Genomic DNA, 25,687 nt, shown 5'->3' with positions numbered 1-25,687 from the left:
TAAATATCAACAGAATAACATCTTAGAAATCAGGTTTTTCTGAGTGTTTCAGAACTTTCTAAGTGATGTAAAACAGCCTGTTATGAAGCTGATGATGACTAGTTTACAACGAACCTTTATTATGTGTTTTCAGGACAGTTTTTGTTGTGTGAATACCTCCAGACAGTAAACCTGAAACCAATAAACCAGTCAAACAACTTGCTCCTTCTCTGTTGAGTGAACTGGATTAAGTCATGACCAGAATAAGATCATATCGTTGGGCTGAGGACCAAGACTGTGCAGACAGTCTGGCTTTGTGAGGCTGTATATAAGCATATCTGACTATAATATCTATGCCCAGACAAGAGTTACAGCAACATCTCAGTCTATCTGTTAATGTGAATTCAACTAAACTCAACAGTTCAACAGTAAAAAGCACCATTTTATATTTTTTCCTTCCAAGCAGCCAGAATTTCTTTGGCCATTTTCTGCTTTTTCACTCATTTTCAGTCCAGAGGAATGTGTTTTTTCTTTGTTCAGCCACTTAACTCTGACCTATGACGCATTCAGGCAGAAAAAAGGCTCCTAACTCAAGGGATGAACCAGTGTTGTGTCGACACAGAACAGACAACTTAGCAAAGAAGCCATTTTAAACTGGATCTTTAGGCACTTTGTCACAAAGACACATCATTTGTTCCCATTTCTTTAGCTGCATCTATGAAAAACAGCAAAGATAACACAGTTTGACAGACAGAAAATAGGATTTCTGCAGCAACAAGGTGATTCCCAAAGAGCTATTAGCTGAAAACTTGGCATATCTCAGCATGGTGTGCAGTGTGTCCTTAAAACATTTGAGGAAACTGGACAAGTGGAGGACAAAATAAGAAGTGTCAGGCCTAAAAAACTATCTCCAGCAGATGAACAGGATCTGAAAGTGATGTCCTTAAGAAAGAGGAAAAAATCCAGCTGTGACCTGACAGGACCTGAGAGATGCATCTGGACCTTCAGCTGATCCATCTACTGTTGGCCCAAGCCTCATCAGAAATGGTCTCCATGGAAGGGTGGCTGTCAAGAAGCCGTTCTTAAGGAAGGGAAACAGGGAGAAAAGGCTGAGCTGTGCCAAATGACACAAGAAGTGGACTGAAAATCAGTGGCAACAGGTCTTATGGAGGGATGAATCCTCCCCAGAGCCCGGACCTCAACATTATTGAAGCAGTGTGGGATCATCTGACAGAGAACGGAACAAAAGGCAGCCCACATCCAAAGAAGAGCTTTGGGATGTCCTTCAAGAAGCCTGGAGAACTATTCCTGAAGACTCCTTAAAGAAATGACAGAAAGCTTGTCTCAGAGGGTTCAGGCTGTGTTGGAGAATAAAGGAGCTCAGACCAGAGATTCACTTTAAAGCTGCTCAGAATTGTACAAACTGTTGTTGTCAGGGTGCATAAGAGGTGGTGAGAGGATCCAAATGCATGAGGTTGAGGAGGAAATAGAAATCCTGAAAACTAACAAAAACCTGACAACGATTAAACACAAGAACATGAAACAATGAAGTGAGAAATGCTCCAACTCTCCTCCATGATTTATGAAATTCAGCTTTGTTTGATTTTCTGTTATTTTGCTAACAGATAAACAAACAAATCAATGGAAGAAACGGTCCGAGTCCTTCAGCTCAGAGCTTCTTTTGGAACAATTATAAGAATTTAAATGTGTAATTATGCTCTCTAACGGTGGGATTTCCAGTCCTCCTTTTACATTGATGCTCTAAAGAAAATTTAAACATAGTTTTTGCTGAACTTTGCCCTGAAAGTAAGACATTAAACCTCCACCTCTACATTCTTCCATCCATCCATCAAGCATGAGCGATTGGAGATGATCCGCTCCTAAAGTTAATGTAATTACAGCCTTGTCTGCAGGAATCTTTCAAAGCAAGTAGAGTTTCTGCCACTAATTCAAACAATGCCAACTAAAAACAAAGATTAACGGACATATTTCCAGTTCTATGAGTACACGTGAAGCTAATAAACATCAAACCACAGTTACTGCTGCTGAAATGACTGCAGTGAATGTCGTCAGAGCAGCAGTGAAGCATGATTCTGCACAAAGGGAGCGGTTGAAGCAAGAAAATAATTACAGCTGTTGTGCAGCAAACTGGATTCGGTTACAGCCCGAAATATTTTACATTTGTGCTCCACTGGGACATAACATTAAAGCAAAGTGCCGTGCGTACATGACACTAATAATAGGCTATATCATGTGTTCAAAGCATGGCTGTTTAAAGCGAGATGTTTCCAAACTGGAGGATCTTTGCAGGTATTTAGCTTCTGGTGTCTCTGTGGCAGCAGCACAGTGTCTGCCTGCTGTATTTAGTGGGATCTGGGAGGTTAGAATTTAATCTGAGAAACCTTTCACGTCAGATTTCTGACTCAGAGAGAGAGGAACCACCAATCCTGACCTCAAAATCCAACATGGCTGCCTTTCGCATTAAAACACGATGTAAGCTGCAGTAACGTACTATTTATTATTCTTATTTCATTTAAACATATGTTGTCTCATTAAATAAGTTGCATATAAAGTACAAACACCAATGAATGTCCCAATGAATTTGGGACATTGTGTAAATGTTGTGAATACACCCCAAAGACACGATATTTAACATTCAAACTGATAAACTTTATTGTTTTTTTTGCGTTTTTCACTCATTTTCAGATTTGATGCCTGCAGCACATCATAGAAAAGCTGGGGCATGTTTACCACTGTCATGAACTGTGGAGAGGTAGGACCCAGATGCAGCTCTTTGGATTCATAAAAAGGGTTTATCCCAAAAACAGGGAGCAAAAGGCAAGAACAAAAAGCGTGGCAGAGCCGGCTCTGGGCTCTGGGCTCTGGGCTCTGGGCTCTGGGCTCTGGGCTCTGGGCTCTGGGCTCTGGGCTCTGGGCTCTGGGCTCTGGGCTCTGGGCTCTGGGCTCTGGGCTCTGGGCTCTGGGCTCTGGGCTCTGGGCTCTGGGCTCTGGGCTCTGGGCTCTGGGCTCTGGGCTCTGGGCTCTGGGCTCTGGGCTCTGGGCTCTGGGCTCTGGGCTCTGGGCTCTGGGCTCTGGGCTCTGGGCTCTGGGCTCTGGGCTCTGGGCTCTGGGCTCTGGGCTCTGGGCTCTGGGCTCTGGGCTCTGGGCTCTGGGCTCTGGGCTCTGGGCTCTGGGCATGAAGGCTTGGTGAGGATTCTGCAGTGAATGAAAGGAAACCAGGAGACTAAATACTGTGGAGGGAGTGATCAGTGAATGCGGTGCAGCTGTGAACAATGAAGCAGGTGATGTGAGTGAAACTAGATGGCAGGAGAAAAACATGAACAGAACCAGAAAACAAGACTATTAAAACATAAACATTCAACAACACTCAATAAGAGTTTCAGAGCTGAGGAAACTGTTGCAGCTGGAATTCTTTCCCGTTTCTTGCTTGATGTGCCACTCAGTCGCTCAGCAGACTGATCGGTGGCTTCATAACGCGCTATTAGCACCTGAACTCATTTACTATGAAGCCACGCTGTCGTAACATGTGCAGAATGAGGCTTTTATGTACCTTTCAGCATTAGCAAGGCCTTCCCAGATGTGCAGGTTACCAACACTCCCCCCACATCTTTATGTGGACTTGTCAGGTCAGCTGGTCCAGTTCAGAGTCCAGACTAAACCTGGAGAAGCAGCATTTAGCTGTTTATTTATGCTGCAAACAAGTGGAACAAACTGCCAGAGGAGATTAAACTGTCACCAAATGTGGACATTTTTAAATCCAGGTTAAAAACATGTCTTTTCTCATGTGTCTATGCATGAAATCTGCACGATATCTTTTAACTTATCCAGACTGTTGCTTGTTTTTACTCATTTTACTCATTCTAATTATTTTATTTCTTTCTATTTATATTCTTTTACATATTTTTAATGCGTTTTCTGCTCCCTGCTCCAATGCTTTTATTTATTTTATGTAAAGCACTTTGAACTGTTTTGTACATTAAATGTGCTACAAATAAATTTAACTTTGACTTGTCCGACTCCACATTTTGCTTCAGTCCATCTCAGATGAACTCGGGTCCGGAGTAACAAGCTGTCTGTCTGGGTGTTGTTGATAAATGGCTTTTACTTTAAATGGCAGAGCTTTAACTTGCTGTTTAACTGTGTTAACTGAGAGTTATTAGTGACATTCAATGCTGGTTTTCAGTCTTGCTGCTTATGTGCAGAAATTTCTCCAGATTCTCTGTATTTTTTTTATTATACTATGGACTGTAGATGATGAAATCCATACATTCCTTGTTCTCAAACTGTTGGACTATTTCACAAAGCAGTGAACCTCGCCCCGTCCTCGCTTGTGAACAGCTGAGACTTTCAGGGATGCTCCTTTTTTACCCAGTCATGACATTCACCTGTTTCCAGTTAACCTGCTGTCTTGTGGAATGTTCCAAACAGGTGTTTTTTGAGCATTCCTACACTTTCCCAGTGTTTTGTTGCCTCTGTCCCAGCTTTTTTGGAGCATGCTGCAAGCTTCACATTCAAAATGAGTGAATATTAGCAAAAAAACAATAAAGTTTATCAGTCTTATCACGTCTTTTTAGCGTATTTAGCTGAATATAAGTTGAAAAGGACTTGCAAATCATTGTATTTTGTTTTTATTTACATTTTACACAGTGTCCTAACTTCATTGGGACTGGGTTTTGGACAAAATACTTTCCACTCTTTGTCTGTAAACATGCTGCAGTAGCATGGCAGGTCTTGCTAACATTAGCTAACCTGGTCAGGGATCAAACCACATTGATTTTCTGACTTATTAACTGATTATCTTCTCATCAGTGCCAGGCAGGTTGATGTAACACAGAACTATGTTACATTTCTGTTTGATTTTATTAGATTTATGCTCCTGAGCTGCTAATTTGGACAGAATCTGGCAAAGGGATGTCCTTTATGCTAAGCTAGGCTAACCACATTCTAACCCCAGTTCTGTTTTCAACAAATACCAATAATATGTTTCTTTTTTTTAAATGATTAGTAGTTTGTATATTTCTGAAACAAGAAGGAAATCCCATTAATCAGTGAAGGTCACATATTTATGTCTTTAATCTGCTGTCAGTGCACATCACAAGACTTACTGAAAACATGTAGCCCAGATATGAAGCAAGGACAGAATGGATTGGAGTTTGCATGTGTGTGGTGATGGTGCATGTGGATTAACCGGGATCAGATAGGTCTGCTTAATCCCTCTGGAAAGGACAGAGCTGACCCAGTTTCACCTCTGACCCCACCAACCGGAAGTAAGGCTCCAATCACAGTCAAGGATAGTTGCGACACATCGTCCTTCACCAGCATAAGCAACATAACTAACATACATCATGTTAAGTAGCAAGAAGAGGGGTCTGTGCAGCACTCTTCACTCCATCCAGCTCTGATAACTGACAGCAATGATAATGTTGGTCAGCTTCTGTTAATGTGCAGGGTTGGAAAGAGGTTTGTTTGATTTAACTGTGGCCCAAATGTTTGGTTGAATGTCCCTGGAGGACATTTATGAACTGTGCACATAAGATTGATCATGATTGTTTTGTTTGTCCACCTCACTGTGCATCTTAATCTTAATCTATATTGTAATGATGAAATGAGACAGGGTGCTTATTCTTGCCGACCCGGCCATTCTCTAATCTAATTTCCATCTAATTTCTTAGATCTTTTAGACTCGTTTAACCTCACTCAGTCTCTGAAACATGCCTGTCGCCAGCCATAAAGCTGTTATCTTTGAAGTGCCCCTTCATCAGTGTGCTTCCACAGTGAGCACTAACAGATGCACTCACACTTTCAGTACTGACTCTGTAGTTAAGTTTCCCTCAATGCCCTCAATTCAGCTTCTTTAAACCCTTGGCTTGGACCAGAGGCACGATTACATTCGTTTCACAATCATTGTCTTTCCATTTAGGACCAAATTACCATGTTTAAAGCCAAGAAACAACAATTGAATGACTCCCCTTGGGTCAATGATCACAAATAAACCCTTAAAAGACGGCCGATAAATCTGAGGGAAACTCATGTCGCCATTAATGGTTCATCTTTTCAAGAATCTGCTGCTGAACAGCCTAAAAAATCATTTTCATAAGTAAAGAGGAGAACATCAGAACCCAAATCCAGTCTGATCCTTGTGGGATTTCTTTTATGTGTTAATTCAGCCTCTTTTACAGAGTTTCAACAGATTTCTGTCCCAGAGCACACAGCCCCCCGTCTGACCTCCTGATCCTGTAGTCTTGACGTGGTTCCCACAGCTAGCCCTGTTGTCATAATTTTGTTGCCAGACTGTTTAAACATGCAGTGGTTTATCCACTGCTAAAGAAACCTAATTTGGACCTTAAATCTTTAAGAAGCTGCTCACATGTCTTCTTGCTGTCTTTTTATCTGAGGTTCAGGAGAAAGTTTTCTCTGCACCTTTGATTTTGAGGTGTTTTTGTTACAGCTTCCAGTGCGGTTTTAGAGCACTTTACGAGTAAACAGTACTAATGACTTCCTGCGTGGTGCAGATTGAGGAAACTTTGATTTTATTTCATTTGTTTTTAGATTTAAGTGCTTGCATTTGATACCGTTGATCGCAACATCCTCCTGTATCCTTTAGAGTCCTGAGTTGCAATTAAGGACTCATTTCTTAGCTTATAACACTCAGATTCATTCTAAATAAACCTTTCAGGACACTCTGTGTGATTTTATTTAATATTTTGCTAAGTTGACTGGTGGTGCACCACAGGGTTTGGTCCTTGGACCCCTTCTGTTCTCTTTTAACTCGTTACTTCTTGGTCTTCAAAACCATAATGTGTGAGTTATCCGCGGGACTCAGGACACAGACGCAGGGTGGTATGGGTTCTAAGAGGGTTTATTATTTAATAAAGCACACAGAGCACAGCAAAGGCAGGGCGATCTCCCAGCAGCGCAAAGTAAAGGCTATGAAAAACCTAAGCGCTCTCCTCAGTAACTAAGCAGAGGAGGAGCGCAGCTATGAAAGTTACAAACAAAACTCTCCAAACTGGGAGGAAAACAGAAGCTATGAACACTAAACAAAACAAAGACGCGCTCTCAAAACGAGGCGGAATAAAACAAAAGACTCTTAACAAAACCGAGGCTCTATGAAACTTTACCGACTAACTCAAACTCTCCTTTAACGGAGGCGACTATGAATGAAAAATCACTCCTTGAAAACGTTGGAAAAACAAGGCTATGAACACTTACCGTGTTAGAATAAATAAACTAAGGCTATGAATAAGAATAAATTACAACACAAGATAGCACTGCAGGAGGATCGCTCACTGCAGGCTCGTGGAACTGTGGATCAAGGCTTGAGACAAATGGCTGGTAATGATGCTCATGTGGAGAGACACATATTGGCACCAGACAAGGGAAACACAGACTATTTGAACTCATGAGGGACCAAAGGGAACAGGTGGAAACACTTTGGGAATCAGGGAAGACAATCAGACGCTTGACACGGAAGGAAGGGCAAGATACCTGAAATGAGAGGAGAAGGTCAGTGATTTTTCAAAATAAAACAGGAAATGACGAGACATGAAACAGAACATAAACCGTGACATAATGTATATGATAATTTCTACGCTGATGACACTCGGCTGTACATACCAATAAAACCCACAGGCCTCAGCAGCTTTGTTAATCTCATCCTTGATCCTTGATGACCCAAATGTCCTTAAATTCAATGATAATAAATCACGTGTCATTCTCTTGGGTCCACCAAATGATTTCAGTCCTGTTTGTTCTAATCTTGTCAGTCTTTGAAATATTACCCAGGCCACCATGAATCTTGGAGTAATATTTGATTCGAAACTCAGTTTTGATGCTGAAATCAAACATGTTGTTTAATAAAGTCACATCTTTTCTTTCAGCTGATTTACTAAATGTTAAGCAGGATTTTATCTCCTCTCGTTCGGACTAATCAAGCATCAATCAGACTGTTTTGTGGATTTCTGACTTTGCTTTTCTTTTCTTGGTTTTTCTGTGCTCTTGTTTGCGTTATTTGGTCATTGGTTTAAATTAGGATTTTAATTCTGTTGGTATTCATCTTGTCTTGATTGGTCTTTTTGTTCTGATCTTCTGGTCTTTTCACGGTTTAATTATTTCTTAGTTTTCTTTGAACTCCTTGGCTGCTCTCTGTTCTGTGTTCTTGGTATTTTGTTTTGCGTTTCCTTCATGTTGTGTTTTAGATTCTTATTCTGCTCATTACTCCTTCTTATCCTCAGTCTCCCTGTTTTAGTTATCAGCTCCACTTCCACACCCGTCGCCAAGTCACTCAGCCTTAGCTGCAGCCAATTCCTCATTAGTTCCCCCCCAGTATATATACTCCTTTGTTCAGCTCAGTCTTTGTTGTTGCAACCTTTCAGTTATTATCTGGAGTTTGTTCCATCTGTTTATCTTTTGTTTTTGTATCTAGTTGTTTTATTTTCAGATTTGTTCAGTTTTCTGGCTCTGCCGCATTTTTAGTTTCCGCGTTTCTAATAAACCGTTGGTCAAGTTTCCATCTGCCTGCTGCCTGCTGTTCTCTTCTCTCCAATTTTATGATCGTAACACAGGGCTCCTCTGTCGCCTCCAGTTTATTTAGAATGGAAACTAGACTCATTACCAGGACAAAAAGACTTGAAACATCCCCTTTGTGCTTGCCTCCATGCACTGGCTGCCTGTTAGATTTTGAATTAATTTTAATAACTTACTCTTCTCCTTCAAAGTCTTACATTGTCCCACAATACATCTCAAACTTACTGACTGGTTATGATCCTTTCTGACCATTGAAACCAGCAGATACTGCTTTGCAAGCTGTTCCCAGATCGTAGTTTGTTACAAAGCAAGTTCAGGCCTTTTCCACTAGAGCAGGGAGGTCAAACTCCGGTCCTCGAGGGTCGCTGTTCTGCAGGTTTTAGGTGTTGTTTCCCTGCTCCAAGACACCTGATTCAGATCGATGCCTCATTAGCTGGTTTTTCATCTTTCATTTCATCTGAATCAGATGTGTTGAAGCAGAGAAACATCTAAAACCTGCAGGACAGCATCTAACTAGAACCTTCATCCTTTGTAACTCTTTGCCAACTGAAATCAGGCACATTTATTCTGTAGCTATCTTCAAATCCTTCTGTAAATACATAAATCTTAGAATATCATCAGTTCTCATTATATCTTCCAGCCTGAAAAACAAGAACCGTAAGGGTATTACACCCAGGGAATTTCTGCTGTTTTGTTCTGCCAGGTTTTAATGTCTACTTGTGCAATTAAAACTTGTGTACATAAGTACTTTTGAATGAAAACGTAAAGAAAAACTCCACATTTGAGTATCTTATCACTGGCAACACCATCAGAACTGTTATATTGGCTTAATTGTGTGTGAGCTAGTTATATCTGCTGCATACTGTGAATTATTTTTTATAATCTCTAGCAAATAACAGTTAGTTTGTCTCATTAATAGCATGTAAATGCATATAAATGAGAAAAATGTTGCAAATACTGTAGTTTTCTATCATTTGCCTAAATAATTCCAATGTAATATTTGTATATTTTGAGCAAAATATTTCTATGAGCTCCAGATCCTGCTTTTTCTTACATATGAATAAAAGTTTGAAAAGTAAATGTACTCCCATTAAATAAATGACGCGGGGTAGTTTCCCACAGCACGGGAAGGCAGCACCACGCCACAGTAATCCATCAAAACGTCCAGACTAGTGTGGATTAATGCAGAAACCCCTCACACTGATATAACAACTTTGATTGGACAATAATCCTTGACCAGCCCACTACGTTTGACTGACAGCCAACTGTCCAATAGCAACACAGAATGAGGATGTCATCTAACTTTTGATTGGTGAATTGGATTGGACAATATGAATGGCAACATGTATTGTTCGACGTCTTCCCACAGTGGCGAGTAACTTTCTGGCTTCCAACTCAAGGCAAGTGCTTAATTTGTCTTATTTTACTTGCTCAAATTTAGAGCTAACCAACAAACTCTGTCCGTACTGAAAGTGTCACACAAAGAAGATCTGAGAAAGGGTTAAATGAGTTAACTTTGCTTTGAAAGAGATCAACCGTTGGTCGTAAATTGCAGCAGTGATGTTTATGTCCGTTGGGATTTTAACGGTTAACGGTTAACTCCGTTAGCTGAACTAGCTAGCTTTGTAACTTTGTTTTATTAGTTAAAATTTCTTCTGCGTGTTTTCTAAGTTTTGTTGCTGATATTTACTAATTTGTGACGTCTATAAAAGCAGGTGTAACTAACGATAAACAACGTACGGGAGGGAGTTTCCGTTATGTTCTTGGTTGTCTGTGGATTCCCGTTTTTCCCTTGTTTGCTCTGACCTCAGACGGGATAATTTTTTGTATGGAAACTCGTTTATTTCATGTTTGGCTTGTGTTAAACCTTTTAGATTTAGTAGATGTTTAAATATTCCATTTTCTAAGACATATGTAACTGTTTTCTAAGACTTTTTAACGTGTTTTTCCCCGTTATCTGAGGACCAAAGTCACACCGAGAAAATCTGCTCGATGTTTTTCAGCTGATCTGATGGGAAATGATGATTTTTACATTTATTAGTTTAACCTTGGTGTGAACCGGGTCTGGGCTGGAGATGGGGGATCAGGAGCCACCACAGTTTGTGTCCCTGGAGGAAGAGCTGGAGTACTGGAAGGACCAGGCTGCCAGGCACCAACAGATGTGGGTCTCTCTTTATCTTCTTTGAAAACATCTGTTTCTACTGCTGGTTCCTGTTGTCCCCACATTCAACCCGTCTTTTGTCTACTGCTTTGCTTACCAGTTTGAAACGGGTCATAAATTAGAGTATATTTCCTCAACTCTCAGCCCCTCCGTAAATACGTAACTTTAAACTGTTTAAACACATTGTGCCACTGAGAAAATAACTCCTTTACACATAAATATAGGATCTGTCAGGACTTATCAAGGCGTATAAATAATTTTGAAACTAATACAGTGTTTGCTCTCCTGCAAAATTCAAACTGTTCTGTGCAAACACATTTCTGCAATGTTGAAACTCTTGTGGTTAACCCCCGACGTCCACATATCCCAGTGGGTGCGTGGGAAACCGTCTGAGTGCTGATAGTCCAAACATGGCTGTTTTAGATTTATTCTGGCACTTCAGCAACATCTCGGTCTCCAAACTAGATGTGATTATTGTCGTTTCATTCTGTTCAACACTGTCCAAAAGCCATCTTTTATTTCTTTATATCTTACTTCCAACCAGCCTGCAGTAGTTGTTTAGTGCTTTCTGAGTTTTTCTTGGGACTTTGGCTGCTTTTTCACTCATTTTCAGCTCCTAACTCGAGGGATGAACCAGTGTTGTGACAACTTAGCAAAGAATCCATTTAAAACTGGATCTTTAGGCACTTTGTCACAAAGACACATCATTTGTTCCCATTTCTTTAGCTGCATCTATGAAAAACAGCAAAGAAAACACAGTTTGACAGACAGAAAATAGGATTTCTGCAGCAACAAGGTGATTCCCAAAGAGCTATTAGCTGAAAACTTGGCATATCTCAGCATGGTGTGCAGTGTGTCCTTAAAACATTTGAGGAAACTGGACAAGTGGAGGACAAAAGAAGAAGTGTCAGGCCTAAAAAACTATCTACAGCAGATGAACAGGATCTGAAAGTGATGTCCTTAAGAAAGAGGAAAAAATCCAGCTGTGACCTGACAGGACCTGAGAGATGCATCTGGACCTTCAGCTGATCCATCTACTGTTGGCCCAAGCCTCATCAGAAATGGTCTCCATGGAAGGGTGGCTGTCAAGAAGCCGTTCTTAAGGAAGGGAAACAGGGAGAAAAGGCTGAGCTGTGCCAAATGACACAAGAAGTGGACTGAAAATCAGTGGCAACAGGTCTTATGGAGGGATGAATCCTCCCCAGAGCCCGGACCTCAACATTATTGAAGCAGTGTGGGATCATCTGACAGAGAACGGAACAAAAGGCAGCCCACATCCAAAGAAGAGCTTTGGGATGTCCTTCAAGAAGCCTGGAGAACTATTCCTGAAGACTCCTTAAAGAAATGACAGAAAGCTCGTCTCAGAGGGTTCAGGCTGTGTTGGAGAATAAAGGAGCTCAGACCAAATATTCACTTTAAAGCTGCTGAGAACTGAGAAAAACTCTGTTTCTGCCTCAGATTCTGGATTTAGATTCACGTTTAACCATATTTCAGTAAATTGTTGCTCTTATTTCCTGTTTTTCTGGAGATATATAAAGAAATGAGGGCTGACTTTGGACTTTTTCTCAGTTCTTTAAAACACTATAAATCCTACCTGATAAGTCAAATGAAACCCTGGCTGTAATGACTCGAACATTTGGCTTCTTTTCTACTTTTCCTTGAGCTGCTGCTTGTGTTTTTAGTGCTGAGGAGGCTCAGGAGGAGCTGCAGGAGTTCCAGCAGATGAGTCGGGACTACGAGGTGGAGCTGGAGACGGAGCTGAAGCAGTGTGAGGCACGAAATCGGGAGCTCCTCAGCGCCAATAACCGTCTTCGGATGGAGCTGGAAAACTATAAGGTACAGAGGACGGGGTTGAGCTCCCCAAGTCAACATCAAGCCACTGATGTAAAACCTTTCGTCAAAGTTGTTTTACAGGATTAAACTTGGCTGACAGCAGTCACTGCATCATCCACAGCTTCCACTGAAGCTTTAAACTGGTTTGTTGGGGATGTTCGGGGCTGAAAAAGTTCTTTGAAGCAGCTGAGTAGATGTGACTTAACTGGGAATTTCCATATTTGTCAGCTGATAAGTGGAGTTTTATGGCTCCAGTTTGCCTGCATTGAAAAGGCTCCTGTGAACACACACTCACAGAGGATTGATTCAGGACAGAAAAAGGCAGCTGATGACTTCTGCGCTCGCTCTGTGTCTGGAGGGGATGGCGGGACTTCACATAAGACCCGTTTCAGTCACAGTTTACATGTCCCCGGTGCCTCTCTGGGTTTATCCTTCAGCTAAGAACACAGCGGGGATTTTCACACAATGGAAAACAGTCCAAAATAGAAAACAAGTTGTTGCATCATCTGTTTGGTCAACAGGCTCCAAGGATTCTGTGACACTCACACCAACTCTGTTCTGTTGGCCTAAACCAACTGAAACCATCCAGTAGCTGCTTTTAAATGTTTAAAACACAAGTGTGTGCCTCACTTTCAAGACCCAACGTCAGGCTTTAAGTTAGAGGCATCATGAGGAAACCTCCAAATAAGAAGCTCATAAGCTGAGGTCTGTCCTCTTCAAATAATAACGGCCACAACAACCACAATCCTGCAAACATTAAGCTAAACTAACTGAACGTTTTAGTCCAAAAGTTGCCTTAAACTTAACTCCCAGAGTCTTTAGATTTTCTTGTGGACAAAACACAAAAATCCAGGTGATGAATATGTGAAGAACAACAACATCGGTGCATATTTAGCTCTTTTCTCACTGTTTTCGTGTCGGTGGGGGGGCGTAGTTAAGCTGCGTTCCCTCAGAATCTGTGAAGCTGACACTTTAAACGAGGTTTAAGTGTAATCCTCCCAGTCGGTGACAGCATTTCATCCTTCAGACCTCAAACCTGACTAATTCTTTAAGCTGTGAGATGACTGAGATAAAATCCTACATCTGCAGCTTTTTCCGTGTAAATATTGATAAAAATGACTGTAGCGTCAGTAACTGAAACTAAATCTTTATAATAACCGTAACATCAGTTTGTGTTGAGCTTCAGAGAGTTGATTTAATTATTATTTAGGATTTAATTTAGGTTGAATTTCATTATCTCACACAAAGAGCCTCTTTATCAGGCTGCTTTTTGTTTTCATTTGGGTGGTGTAATGGCGGTAATTACGTTATTTTTGAGGGAAAACCAGCTGCCATCGGAGCAGTTTTGGGTTTTATCTGATGGGATGTGTGTTAAAGCTGCTGCAGAAGAAGAGTCGTCATGGTTGGTGCAGCACAAGCTTCATCAGCTGACTTTTATTTCTGTCCTGCGTTGATCGTTTGAGGCCATTTCAAAGTTGTGCTTTGAAGTTTAATTGTGGAGAGTCTCTGCTGTTCTTCAGCCCTCATGTTCTGTCTTTTTTCCTGTTGTTTTTGCTGCCTCCTGCCAGGAAAAGTATGAGACCCAGCACTCTGAGGCCTGCCGGCAAATCTCCAGCTTGGAGGGAAACCTGGCGGAAACCACGGCCGTCAGAGACCAGCTTCACAAGTATATCAGAGAGTTGGAGCAGGCCAACGACGACCTGGAGAGGACCAAGAGGTCAGGAGGCTCGCACACAGGAAACTGTTTGAAATGTCTCTAATGTTCTCAGGTTTTAGTGTTAAAATGAGGTAAAAACAGCCTCAGGTGAGCATCACATGACATGAGTCGTCATTTATGGAGCAAAACACAGAGGCAGGGTGTGAGAAACTAAGTGAACCCCTGATCCAGCAGCAGTGAGCTGCAGTGATGGTTTCCTGTGGGACGTTATCAGTCTCTCTCATGGTTCTGGAGGAATCTCGGCCCTCTTCTCTCCAGCGCTGCTTCAGCTCATTGAGGTTTGCAGCATTGGTTTCTGCACAGCTCTCTTAAGGTCCCACCACAGCATTTCAGTCAGGCTGAGGTCTGGACTCTGACTGGACCATTGCAGCACCTTGATTCTTTTCTTTTTCCCACATTCTGCTGTAGATCTGCTGCTGTGTTTGGGATCTTTGTCCTGTTGATGAGCCAGTTTCAGCCCAGCTTTAGCTGTGGGACAGATGGCCTCACATTTGACTCTAGAATACTTTGGTTTCCAGAGGAGTTCATGGTGGACTCAATGACTACAAGGTGCCCAGGTCCTGTGGCTGCAGAACCAGCCCAGATCATCAGCCCTCCACCACCGTGCTCGACAGCTGGTATGAGGTGTTTGTGCTGATATGCTGTGTTTGGTTTCCTCCAAACGTGCTGCTGTGCATTAGGACCAAACATCTCCACTTTGCTCTGGTCTGTCCAAAGGACATTGTTCCAGAAGTCTTGAGCTTTGTTCAGATGTAGCTTTGCAAACCTAAGCTGTGCTGCCATGTTCTTTTTAGAGAGAAGAGGCTTTCTCCTGCAGCCCTTCCAAACAAGCCATCCTTGTTCAGTCTTTTTCTAACTGTGCTGTCATGACCTTTGACCTTTAGCATGCTAACTGAGGCCTGTAGAGTCTGAGATGTAGCTCTGGGCTTCTTCACCTTGGGGTGAACTTGCTGGGACGTCCACTCCTGGGAAGATTGACAGCTGTCCTGAATGTTTTCCACTTGTGAATAATCTTTCTCTCTGTAGAATGATGGACTCCAGATAGTTTGGAAATGGCCTTATAACCCTTCCCAGACTGATGGGCAGCAGCAGCTGCTTCTCTGAGATCATTGCTGGTGTCTTTCCTCCTTGGCATCGTGTTAAACTGACAGAACGTCTGCTTTTATAGAGCTGCTCACACTGACTGATGATCAGTTAATCAGAGCATTGATCAGCAGCTCCTGGCTGGTGTAAAACAGAATATTTATTGTTACCAGCTAATGTTTAACTGTGTGGTACAAAGACCAAGAAAAACGATAGATATTATCTTTGAAATAATGATGCTGACATCACGCTTTCGTACGTCTTTCAGGGCGACCATCATGTCGCTGGAGGACTTTGAGCAGAGGATGAACCAGGTCATAGAGAGGAACGCCTTCCTCGAGAGCGAGCTGGACGAGAAGGAGAATCTCCTGGAGTCCGTTCAGAGGCTGAAGGACGAGGCCAGAGGTAAAACTCCTCATTTATTCATGTTTATCCAGTCTAAGGTTAAGGAACACTTTATATTTCATGACCCAACAATCAGGTTTACAAGATGAGGGTGAAGTACTTCATGATGATTGATTGCCAAACTTCTAAGTTTAAATCACAGAATCACTGATGGAGATGACTTTGAGGAGCCAAATAAGACCTGTGCTGATGTTTGTTCTTGTTTTTCAGACCTTTTTTTGGCTGTAATTAGTTCAGATTGATTCGTAAAGCTCCTCCAGGATTCAGCAGACATCTGTTTGAGTTTCATGTCTTGCTTCTGTGACACAGACCTCAGGCAGGAGCTCGCAGTGCAGCAGAAACAGCAGGTCCAAGACAGGAAGCCGTCCCTCAGCGGCGCAGTCAAAGAGCCTTCGTCCTCCTCCACTGGCTTTCCCACGCCGCCTCTCACCCCCCCAGACAAAAGAGCAGAGGACAAAGCCACGTCTTTGTCCTCCAACCAGCCTCCTCCCTCAGAGGTCTTCACCACCCCGCCGCCCTCCGTCAGCAGAGGTCAGTTCATCTGTGTTTATCTGCATTAAGAGAGTGATAAAAGTTATATTTTACACCAGCTGCTGCCATTTCTTTAATAAACCCGTTATAAAGCTGTTTCACTGATGATCAAAGTCGTCTTTCCAGATTAATAAACAATCATTAAAGCGATAAATCCTCAGATTCACTCAAACCTAGTATTTATTTAGACATTAAACAAAAAGATTCACACTTTTCCTTATTTATCATCATTTAAACGCTGTTTTTACTAAATATTACACGATCTATGAGTGAGGTGATACCCCAGCAGCCACGTTTACAGGAAATTCTCCTCCAAATAGTCGTTTTTAGGGACTTTTTACAGCCAGTTTATGGTTTTTCAGTTAGTTCTTTCAAATTTGCTGCCTTAAAAATATCAAAATACGTGAAATCTCTCTGAACATCCTCTGGATTTAGCACAGAAATGAGGCTGTCGTCGTTAGAAGTGAAGGATGTGGGATTTATTCTGAGATTTCTGACACCTTTACAGTGTCACAGATGGTTGATCTGAGCAGCATGTCGGTCTGACTTTTGGATTGTTAGTAAAAGAAAATGAATGCTGTGAAACTACTGATTTCAGGGTTCTGCTCAGGTTTAAGGCCTCAAAGATCCAAAGAGAGTCGAGTGAAACCAGGTTGTTGTGTTTGTCCTGAAGCCGTTGGTTTTGAATAAGAAGCAGAAACCTCTTCTCGCTCAGTCTGGCTGATCTCTTCATCCCTCTGTTTCTGTCTCAGGTGAAAGCCTTTCAGCTACTCCGCTCACCACATCGGCGAGAATCTCGGCTTTGAACATCGTCGGAGAGCTTCTGAGGAAAGTCGGGGTAAGAACCAGGAGTCGTGTGGCGCCTGTTCTGGTCTGTTTAAAGGCACAGTCCGTAATTGTTGTTCCTAAATACTGTTTTTTATGTCAGTCGTTGCTCAGGCTGAAGGGATCGATGGCGTTCACTTTGAACGTCTCTTTGGCTCAGACTGAAACACAAACCAGTCTTTGCTGGACTTTCTCAGCAGGCTGGGGTTTAATGCTCCACCGCTCAAACAAAGCTGCTGGTGTTCGGTCCTGTAGTTTTTGGATCATCTCTGACGGATGGAACTGAAAGCTCCACCTCACAATAAACACTTCTTAAAGATAAATAGTTCAAGATGACAGTTTGGGGTGTAAATATTTAGCTTCGTATCGATGTTTTTGCCAGTAACTCTTTTTTTAATCAGTGATCAGGTCACGGTGGATGAGACACGAGTACGGCTTTAATTTAGTCATTTCAAGTTAAGATTTACCTGTTCGCTGTAGTTAAAGGGGAACTCCGGCATTTTTAAACCTGGACCTTATTTCTGGCATGAAATGCGTTCATCTACTCACTGAGAACAGTTTGGTGAAAGTCGGCGTCCTTCAGAAGATATTTAGATAACTGGAGATCCATATAACGGAGTGAACGGGGCTTAGAGGATGCAGCCTCTAAATAAGGCATTATCTGTCTTTATTTCACCAATACTTTAAGAAGAATGAATGAATGAACGTGTGCTATAGCTCTGTTAGCTCATAGCTGCTGTTATGTGGCTACTTGCAGCTAAAGGAGAGCTAACGGAGGGATTTCTACACAGGCACTCTACTGGGAAACATTTTGAGGGGAAAAAAGATGCAAATTAACTGAGAAATCAAATGTGAAGCCACCAGGAACCCATTAATCCTCCCACTGATGTCATATAACAGAACTACAACCTAAGACTGGTGCTGGCGTGGTTAAAGATGAGCTCGTTGGACCTTTCTGAGTTGAAGATGGACTCTAAATCAACTCTCAGACCTACTGCCAGTTGTTAGAAGGAAAAAGTTTTTCTGCTCCAGCATATGCATCAAAGTGCTCCATTAGATGGGAAAATGTTCTCCTAACAAAGCCAAAACCTCGCCTTTACTTTCTCAGATGTTTAGGTTTGAGGTTTATTAATATTTGAACATTTTGGACACGTTTACAGTCATATGCTGCACCTTTTAAGGAGAATTACTGCCTCAGAGCGCTGCTGATTATTAGTGATTTTAGACTAAATGTGAAAATATAGCCTTATTATAACAGATGAATCCGTGTTATTAGCTCTGTGTTTCTGTGGAAGAATCCCTGCAGCTGAGTGCTGAACCGCTCTTTTCTTCACTGTTTGTAGAGCCTGGAGTCCAAGCTGGCGTCGTGTCGGGAGTTCGTCCACGAGCAGGCGTCCAGCCGCAGGGGACAGGGAGCAGCGGCGGGACAGACCGGCTCCTCAGAGAACCATCCAACCAACGGCCTCTACAACAAGGGGTGAGGAGCCAGCTGTTCTGCAGCCAGCTGTTCTGCAGCCAGCTGTTCAGCAGCCAGCTGTTCAGCAGCCAGCTGTTCTGCAGCCAGCTGTTCAGCAGCCAGCTGTTCTGCAGCCAGCTGTTCAGCAGCCAGCTGTTCAGCAGCCAGCTGTTCAGCAGCCAGCTGTTCTGCAGCCAGCTGTTCAGCAGCCAGCTGTTCTGCAGCCAGCTGTTCAGCAGCCAGCTGTTCAGCAGCCAGCTGTTCTGCAGCCAGCTGTTCAGCAGCCAGCTGTTCTGCAGCCAGCTGTTCTGCAGCCAGCTGTTCAGCAGCCAGCTGTTCTGCAGCAGCCAGCTGTTCTGCAGCAGCCAGCTGTTCTGCAGCCAGCTGTTCAGCAGCCAGCTGTTCAGCAGCCAGCTGTTCTGCAGCCAGCTGTTCTGCAGCCAGCTGTTCAGCAGTCAGCTGTTCAGCAGCCAGCTGTTCAGCAGCCAGCTGTTCAGCAGTCAGCTGTTCAGCAGCCAGCTGTTCAGCAGCCAGCTGTTCTGCAGCCAGCTGTTCTGCAGCCAGCTGTTCAGCAGTCAGCTGTTCAGCAGCCAGCTGTTCAGCAGCCAGCTGTTCAGCAGCCAGCTGTTCTGCAGCCAGCTGTTCTGCAGCCAGCTGTTCAGCAGTCAGCTGTTCAGCAGCCAGCTGTTCAGCAGCCAGCTGTTCTGCAGCCAGCTGTTCAGCAGCCAGCTGTTCAGCAGCCAGCTGTTCTGCAGCCAGCTGTTCTGCAGCCAGCTGTTCAGCAGTCAGCTGTTCAGCAGCCAGCTGTTCAGCAGCCAGCTGTTCCCACTGTTTCCACTGTGACGTCCTGTGAGAAAGACTGTTTTCTGAATGTGTGTTTTTTGTGTTTTTCAGTCTCGTGAAGAGGTTAGACTTTGGTGCAGGATCAAAGCTGCTTCTGTGAGAGTTGAAAACATCTGAAAGGCTCCTGGGAGCCGCTCGGCTCCTTCTCTCCGTCCGCCCGCCTCATACAGGTATCTCTGCCGCTGCAGGACCTCATGGACACACTAACAGGAAGCAGCACATGGGAAGTGTGTGGATACCTCTGCAGGGATGCGTGTTTCTTTATTAACGGGACTTCTTTTCAGCACTTTCACTTGGCTTGAACTAACTTACTGGACTCGGGCTCCTTCTGTTTGGATTTTACTGAGAATTTTGAGCTTTTTGTCTCCTCTAACGGTGTGTTTGGACTGAACTTAAAGCAAGTTCACACTTTCCTCAGAAAGGCTCCCCACGTTCAGCTCCATATTCCTCCTCATTCGATGGAGCTCATCCAGCTGCATGCAGATGTTTGGCTGGTCCTTAAACCAGCAGATGAATGAGCCGGGCTCAGCAAAATGAGCACGTCAGTATCAGCTGTAGCATATATGAAGGTTTGTTCTGTACTGAGACGTTTCAGCCATTTAAACTGAAGGTTGTGGCTTTAAAACGTCTTGTGTGTGGCTCAAACCTTCAGAGCTCTTTCAGCTTTAATTAGCTGGTCTGATAACGGAGCCTCTTCACATCCTCTGGTTTGCTTTTCCACAGGCCGGAGAGCCAATCAGGAGCCACTTTATTATGATGCTGTGAATGTTTAATGTGTGGTGGACATCAGGAGGGGAGACGGCGTTTACTCAGCACAGATCTGACATTTTTATCTCTAATTATCTCTAATAAACAAAGCACAGACTGGTGATATTAAAACGGTGAGCTCCATGTTGAAGCTCAGCCTCGGATCAGCAGGAACAGAAGAGTCCCGACCTTTGGGTGCAGAACCGGCTGCTCGTTGCTCTTATTTCTGAATGTTTGTTTCGGCTGGATCCGTTTTAACTTAACGCTTCACTTTGGTTTCTCTGAACACACCGTGGGGGCGGCGCACTGGACGGGCACTTTGATCCACTTTGGAGGAGAGAGTCTTTGAGAATGTCTTCCTTTTAAAACACTGACAGCAAACACACGGCTGCGTTCGTACGGAAAAAGGTGACGAAACGTTGGTGAGACGTAAAAGTGCCTCTTTTTCTCAGAGTGGAAATAGATGCAGATTACAGGGAAAGAACACATGAATGTTTACAAGTTTTTAGATTTGAACAGATGAAGGAGTTTCTGCAGAGGAAGACTTGGTCTTTAACTCTGTGTCCATCTGTTCGTGACTGAAGGGACGAGTTTAGAAATGTGGAAAAATGATCTGTGAGCCTGGAGGTTTGGATAGAAAATGGATAATTTTCAAGGCTGTTGCAGCACCTGGTGGCCAACGGGGGAACTGCACCCTACAGCTGCCTTATTGTTATTTCCTGCTCCGCTCCTGGTTGTTTGGCTCGTTTAATCCGTCTGAGCTCTGGAATTTAAGCTCCTCCGTGAGGTTCAGCGATTCAGAGCTGAATTATTTCACCAGTATGTGGGGAAAGTATCAGACGGACGATGTCCTCATGCCTCAAATGTCTTTTATGTTGCCGGTTATGGTGGTTTTATGGATCCCTTCACACGGTCTGAGCACTTTAAGTTCAGTCACGTCACCGGTGTTCGAAGCGCTTCGACTTCACGGAACAACAGCCTGAGAACATGTGACCCAAGCACTGATTAAAGGGTTTTTATGCAGATAACGAGCAGCCTTCAGTGTTTTCAGGTGTTTTTAGCAGCTTTGTGTTGTTCTACCTCAGCTGAAGTTCAGACCTGACCTGACGCTACGCCTGCCGATAACCGATTGGTCCGAGAGAATCCTCCACGAGAGCGTCTCTAAGGGATCCGATCAGGTTGTTCACGCCCTCGTTCTGGCTGTCGTAACTCTGGAAATGTCACGTGAAACGTTCCGATCTGAATGGTGCTCCGCTGAGGACGAACCTCGGCTTCAGCTCCAGCCTCCAGCCTCCAGATCCAGGTCAGAGAAGCTGTTTGTTTCTGTTCTGGGCCCTGATGAGCGTGACAGACTGTTTTAAAGAGCCAGGAGAGGAAATCTTCTGTTAACAAGGAGAACTTCAGCGAAGGCTGCTTGTGTTTTATGTTAAAAAGTATGTACTAGGTTGACTTGTAGTGTTTTCTACTGTAGGCTCACTAACATAGGTTGAATATCTGCAGGTCGGGGGTCGGCTGAAGAACAGCATGGACTTGTTTCAGTGTGGGAAATGAAATGTTTCCTTTTCTTTATCTATAAAAGTACTTAAAAAGAGCCGAAGAACTGTTCTGTCCTGTGTTGTTCTCACCTGCAGCGCTGCTTTTGGAATAAAACTTTGACACCAACACAGCCAGACTGAGTTTATTTATGAAAGGAAGGCGAAAGAAAGCCCGTCTGAGGGGGTTTGGTCACGATTTAACAGCAAAGTCCTGAAATAATGTGTCTGATTATCTGTAAATATCCTCCAAACCCTCTGAGGAAGGTCGACCACATTTATCACGTTTACATCAGATAAATATTCAGCAAACCTCCTCAGTTTCACTGTTAATCAGCTGTTAGAAGCGACTAATCTCTTCATGAATAAATTATATCTCTCAATGATGACATTTTGTTCAAGTTCATATTTGTGTGAAACCAGCTGATCAGTTTCCAAACTTAGAGTCTGAAAATCAGCAAAGAGGCGTTACAGAAGTGCAGATTCATCCCTCATCTCATCATATTTGGCTTCCAAAGAGTCGGACTTTCTTGTAATTTAAGTGGTTTTGAGATTTGTTCCCATTTCTTTAGTTGCATCTATGAAAAACAGCAAAGAAAACACAGTTTGACAGACAGAAAATAGGATTTCTGCAGCAACAAGGTGATTCCCAAAGAGCTATTAGCTGAAAACTTGGCATATCTCAGCATGGTGTGCAGTGTGTCCTTAAAACATTTGGGGAAACTGGACAAGTGGAGGACAAAAGAAGAAGTGTCAGGCCTAAAAAACTATCTACAGCAGATGAACAGGATCTGAAAGTGATGTCCTTAAGAAAGAGGAAAAGATCCAGCTGTGACCTGACAGGACCTGAGAGATGCATCTGGACCTTCAGCTGATCCATCTACTGTTGGCCCAAGCCTCATCAGAAATGGTCTCCATGGAAGGGTGGCTGTCAAGAAGCCGTTCTTAAGGAAGGGAAACAGGGAGAAAAGGCTGAGCTGTGCCAAATGACACAAGAAGTGGACTGAAAATCAGTGGCAACAGGTCTTATGGAGGGATGAATCCTCCCCAGAGCCCGGACCTCAACATTATTGAAGCAGTGTGGGATCATCTGACAGAGAACGGAACAAAAGGCAGCCCACATCCAAAGAAGAGCTTTGGGATGTCCTTCAAGAAGCCTGGAGAACTATTCCTGAAGACTCCTTAAAGAAATGACAGAAAGCTTGTCTCAGAGGGTTCAGGCTGTGTTGGAGAATAAAGGAGCTCAGACCAGAGATTCACTTTAAAGCTGCTCAGAATCTACTTCCTGTTTAAACTTCCATCCATTCATGTGTTTTTACAGCTGCTTTTATAAATCCAACACTAATAGTCACTTTAACACACCCAGATTATATCATAAATAAACATATTGAAATGATTTAAGTATTTAATCGCATCATTTGGACATATTAACAACAACAAAAAGGCTCAAAATGTGCTTTGTCTCATGTTTTATTCAATGATTTTACTGTGTAAGCTGCCTTTTTGCTCATAATTTAAAACTTAAAGCTCATCAAATGCAGCAGAAATCTCCAAAACTCCAATTCTGTCACTTCTGTTTTTGCAATTTCACAAATAAAGATGAAACATTTCTAACTGGAGAACAAATAAAGCATCAAAACAGCAATAATTAGAGAGAAAAGTGCATAAAGCCAAAAAATAAGAGTAACTACAGTTTTCAAATGATTCATTCTTAAATAACTGGTGATTTAAATAAAATTTAAGAGCTTTTTGAGGATCATGTGACAGCAGAAGTGAAACATAATCATGTTTTAGGAGAATATGTGGCTTATTTTAGCTAAAGAAGCATTTTTAATGATCAGTTCAGTGAATAATTAATCATTTCCAGCTGATTTTTTTGGGTTCTGATTCAGTCTCATTTACTTACAGACACTAAAACATAAATATCCAGGTTTAAGAACATTAAATCTTCGTCTACTCCTCAGCTGGGCAGGTGGACGCCTCCCCGGGGGGCTCCAGAGGGGGGGTGCAGGCAGGAGAAGGAGGTTCTTCCTCCGAGTTCTCTCTGATCCTCCGGCCGAAGCTCCTGCCGCCGCTCCGGGGGCCGCCGAACGCCGCCTCGCCGCCGCCACGCCTGAGGAAACCCCGATAATCAGGAGGAAGAGGAGGGTGAGGACAGGGAAAAGGCTCGTTGCAAAGCGAGGTGAAGTCAGGAAGAAGGCGAAAGCCTTTTAGAAAAACTCTTTAAGAAACAAAATGGCGGCCGAGGAAGAGGAGGAAGCTTTAAGGACAGATCAGTAGTTTCTGGGGAGGCGGGAAGCAGGAGCAGAAAGGAGGAAAAAGACATTTAAAATCACGTCGCTCAGCCTCTCGGCTCCTCACTCGGGCACTAAAAATGTGTCAGTTTCACGTGCAAAACCTTTAATTTTCACTTATTTCACCTGAAGCACAAGGAGCTGGTCTCAGCTTTTAGCCTTTTATGACCGCAGTGTTGCATTTTACCAGCTTTTGCTGCCTTAAACTTTTATTATTAGACTTTTGGTGTTTTATTTAGTTCCTTTTTTTATTGTTTTTACTGCCGAACCTTCTCAAAACATCGCCAAAAATGTCTGGAATCGTCCTTTAATTTGCGTTTCTGCAGTTAAAGGAAACTCCTGGAGGAGTTTACTGGAAACACGCCCTGATGTTGCTTTAAAATGTCCTATCTGAGCTTCTATCTCACCACGTCTGATGACTGCTCTCTGTTACCTCAGCTTGCTCCTGAGGGAGGACACCTCTCTGTTGAGGCCGTCGTTGGCCTCCGTCGCCTCGTCCAGCTCCCTCTGCAGCTTCCTGCGGGCGGCGGCCACGCGCTGCGCCTCCTCCTCCACCTCCTCCAGCTGCAGCTTCAGCTGCTTCAGCCGCACGCCGCCCTTATCCGCCTGCAGCAGGTCAGATGTGAGCATCAGAAACGTTGCTGCTGTTTCAGCAGGTGCCCCCTGGCCTCCACCCTCACCTGGTCTCTGTTCTGCTGCGCCTGCTTCCTCTCGTCCTCCAGCTGGATGCTCAGATCCTTCAGCTTCTTCTCTTTCTGACGCAGGTTCTTGGCGTGGGCCTGCCGCTCTCTACAGGTCACACAGAGCAGTTTGGTGTCACTCTTTCTTCAGCTGTGAGTTGGGATTGAGCTTTTGGCCTCCCTGTTACCTGCTCTCCATCTCCAGCTGCTCCTCCGCCTCTCTGAGTTTGTTCTCCAGAGCAGTGATGGAGGACTTGAGCCTGGAGCGGCCCTGGCCCTCCACCTCCTGCAGCTTGGCCTTCAGCTCTCGGTTTTGTCTCTCCAGCTGCTGCCTGGATCCCTCCCTGCTCTGGGAGGAAGATCTCTCTGCTGCCAGCTCCGCTCCCAGCTGATCCACCTTCACGACATGACGAGTCAAACAGCCGCTAATGCTAGCTGCTAATAAAGTTAGCATGAGCCGCACCGCTAAATGATAAGAGACTTCCTACTGTTCACTCTCACTGTGCAACACCTCTGCAGGTTTAACTGGACCTTTGCCAACCCATCGGGGCCTTTTCTGTTGGAGTCGGATCTGTTCTCGGTCAGTTGCATCATTGCTTGTATCTGAGACCGGTTTGATATAAATGTTTACTGCGTCTGCAGCTGTGATCGTATCCTGAAGCGTCGTCTTTGGCTTTTCAACCATGTATAACGTTTAGGAAGGAGAGGGGAGCCTCAGATGTGTTGCAAATCAAAGTAATCATTCATCCATCCATCTATCCATCCATCTATCCATCCATTTATTCACCCATTCATCCATCCATTCTTCCATCCATTCATCCATCCATCTATTCATCCATTCTTCCATCCATTCATCCATTCTTCCATCCATCGGTCCATTTATTCATCCATTTATTCATCCATCATTCATCCATTTATTCATCCATCATTCATCCATTCATCCATCCATCTATTCATCCATCTATTCTTCCATCCATCTATTCATCCATTCTTCCATCCATTCATCCATTCTTCCATCCATCGGTCCATTTATTCATCCATTTATTCATCCATC

The 25,687-nt window shown here is 43.4% G+C and overlaps 2 protein-coding genes across 2 annotated transcripts in view; one reads left to right on the top strand and one right to left on the bottom strand.

Moving 5' to 3' along the window:
- Nucleotides 1-9,859: 9,859 nt before the first annotated feature.
- nde1 (nudE neurodevelopment protein 1) lies at nt 9,860-21,790 on the top strand. The gene is made up of 9 exons (XM_072368489.1): nt 9,860-9,926; nt 10,568-10,687; nt 12,370-12,523; nt 14,089-14,237; nt 15,589-15,725; nt 16,035-16,256; nt 17,009-17,094; nt 18,425-18,558; nt 19,432-21,790. Exons 2-9 carry the CDS (start codon nt 10,602-10,604, stop codon nt 19,478-19,480), a joined length of 1,017 nt encoding a protein of 338 aa, XP_072224590.1. The 5' UTR covers nt 9,860-9,926; nt 10,568-10,601; the 3' UTR covers nt 19,481-21,790.
- A 2,027-nt stretch (nt 21,791-23,817) lies between these two features.
- Nucleotides 23,818-25,687, bottom strand: part of LOC140272967 (uncharacterized) — a 32,663-nt gene continuing 30,793 nt past the window's right edge. The window contains exons 41-44 of the mRNA XM_072368488.1: nt 24,822-25,030; nt 24,634-24,742; nt 24,387-24,559; nt 23,818-23,942 (exon numbers count right to left, since the gene is read on the bottom strand). Coding sequence (XP_072224589.1) covers nt 23,933-23,942; nt 24,387-24,559; nt 24,634-24,742; nt 24,822-25,030 — 501 coding nt within the window. The 3' untranslated portion in view covers nt 23,818-23,932. The remainder of the gene's footprint in view (nt 23,943-24,386; nt 24,560-24,633; nt 24,743-24,821; nt 25,031-25,687) is intronic.

Source organism: Leuresthes tenuis, unplaced genomic scaffold (assembly GCF_036924035.1).
Source record: "Leuresthes tenuis unplaced genomic scaffold, fLeuTen1.0.hap1 SCAF_17, whole genome shotgun sequence".
In the NCBI taxonomy this organism is placed as follows: domain Eukaryota; kingdom Metazoa; phylum Chordata; class Actinopteri; order Atheriniformes; family Atherinopsidae; genus Leuresthes; species Leuresthes tenuis.
This window is presented reverse-complemented; position numbering and strand designations above follow the sequence as displayed.

What these genes read in the sequence shown, in the direction of transcription:
- nde1 (XM_072368489.1), top strand. Translation starts at nt 10,602, where the DNA reads ATGGGGGATCAGGAGCCACCACAGTTTGTGTCCCTGGAGGAAGAGCTG. An exon ending in GCTGAAGGACGAGGCCAGAG is followed by an intron (nt 15,726 to 16,034) that starts GTAAAACTCCTC and finishes TCTGTGACACAG; the next exon opens with ACCTCAGGCAGGAGCTCGCA. An exon ending in GCCGCCCTCCGTCAGCAGAG is followed by an intron (nt 16,257 to 17,008) that starts GTCAGTTCATCT and finishes TTTCTGTCTCAG; the next exon opens with GTGAAAGCCTTTCAGCTACT.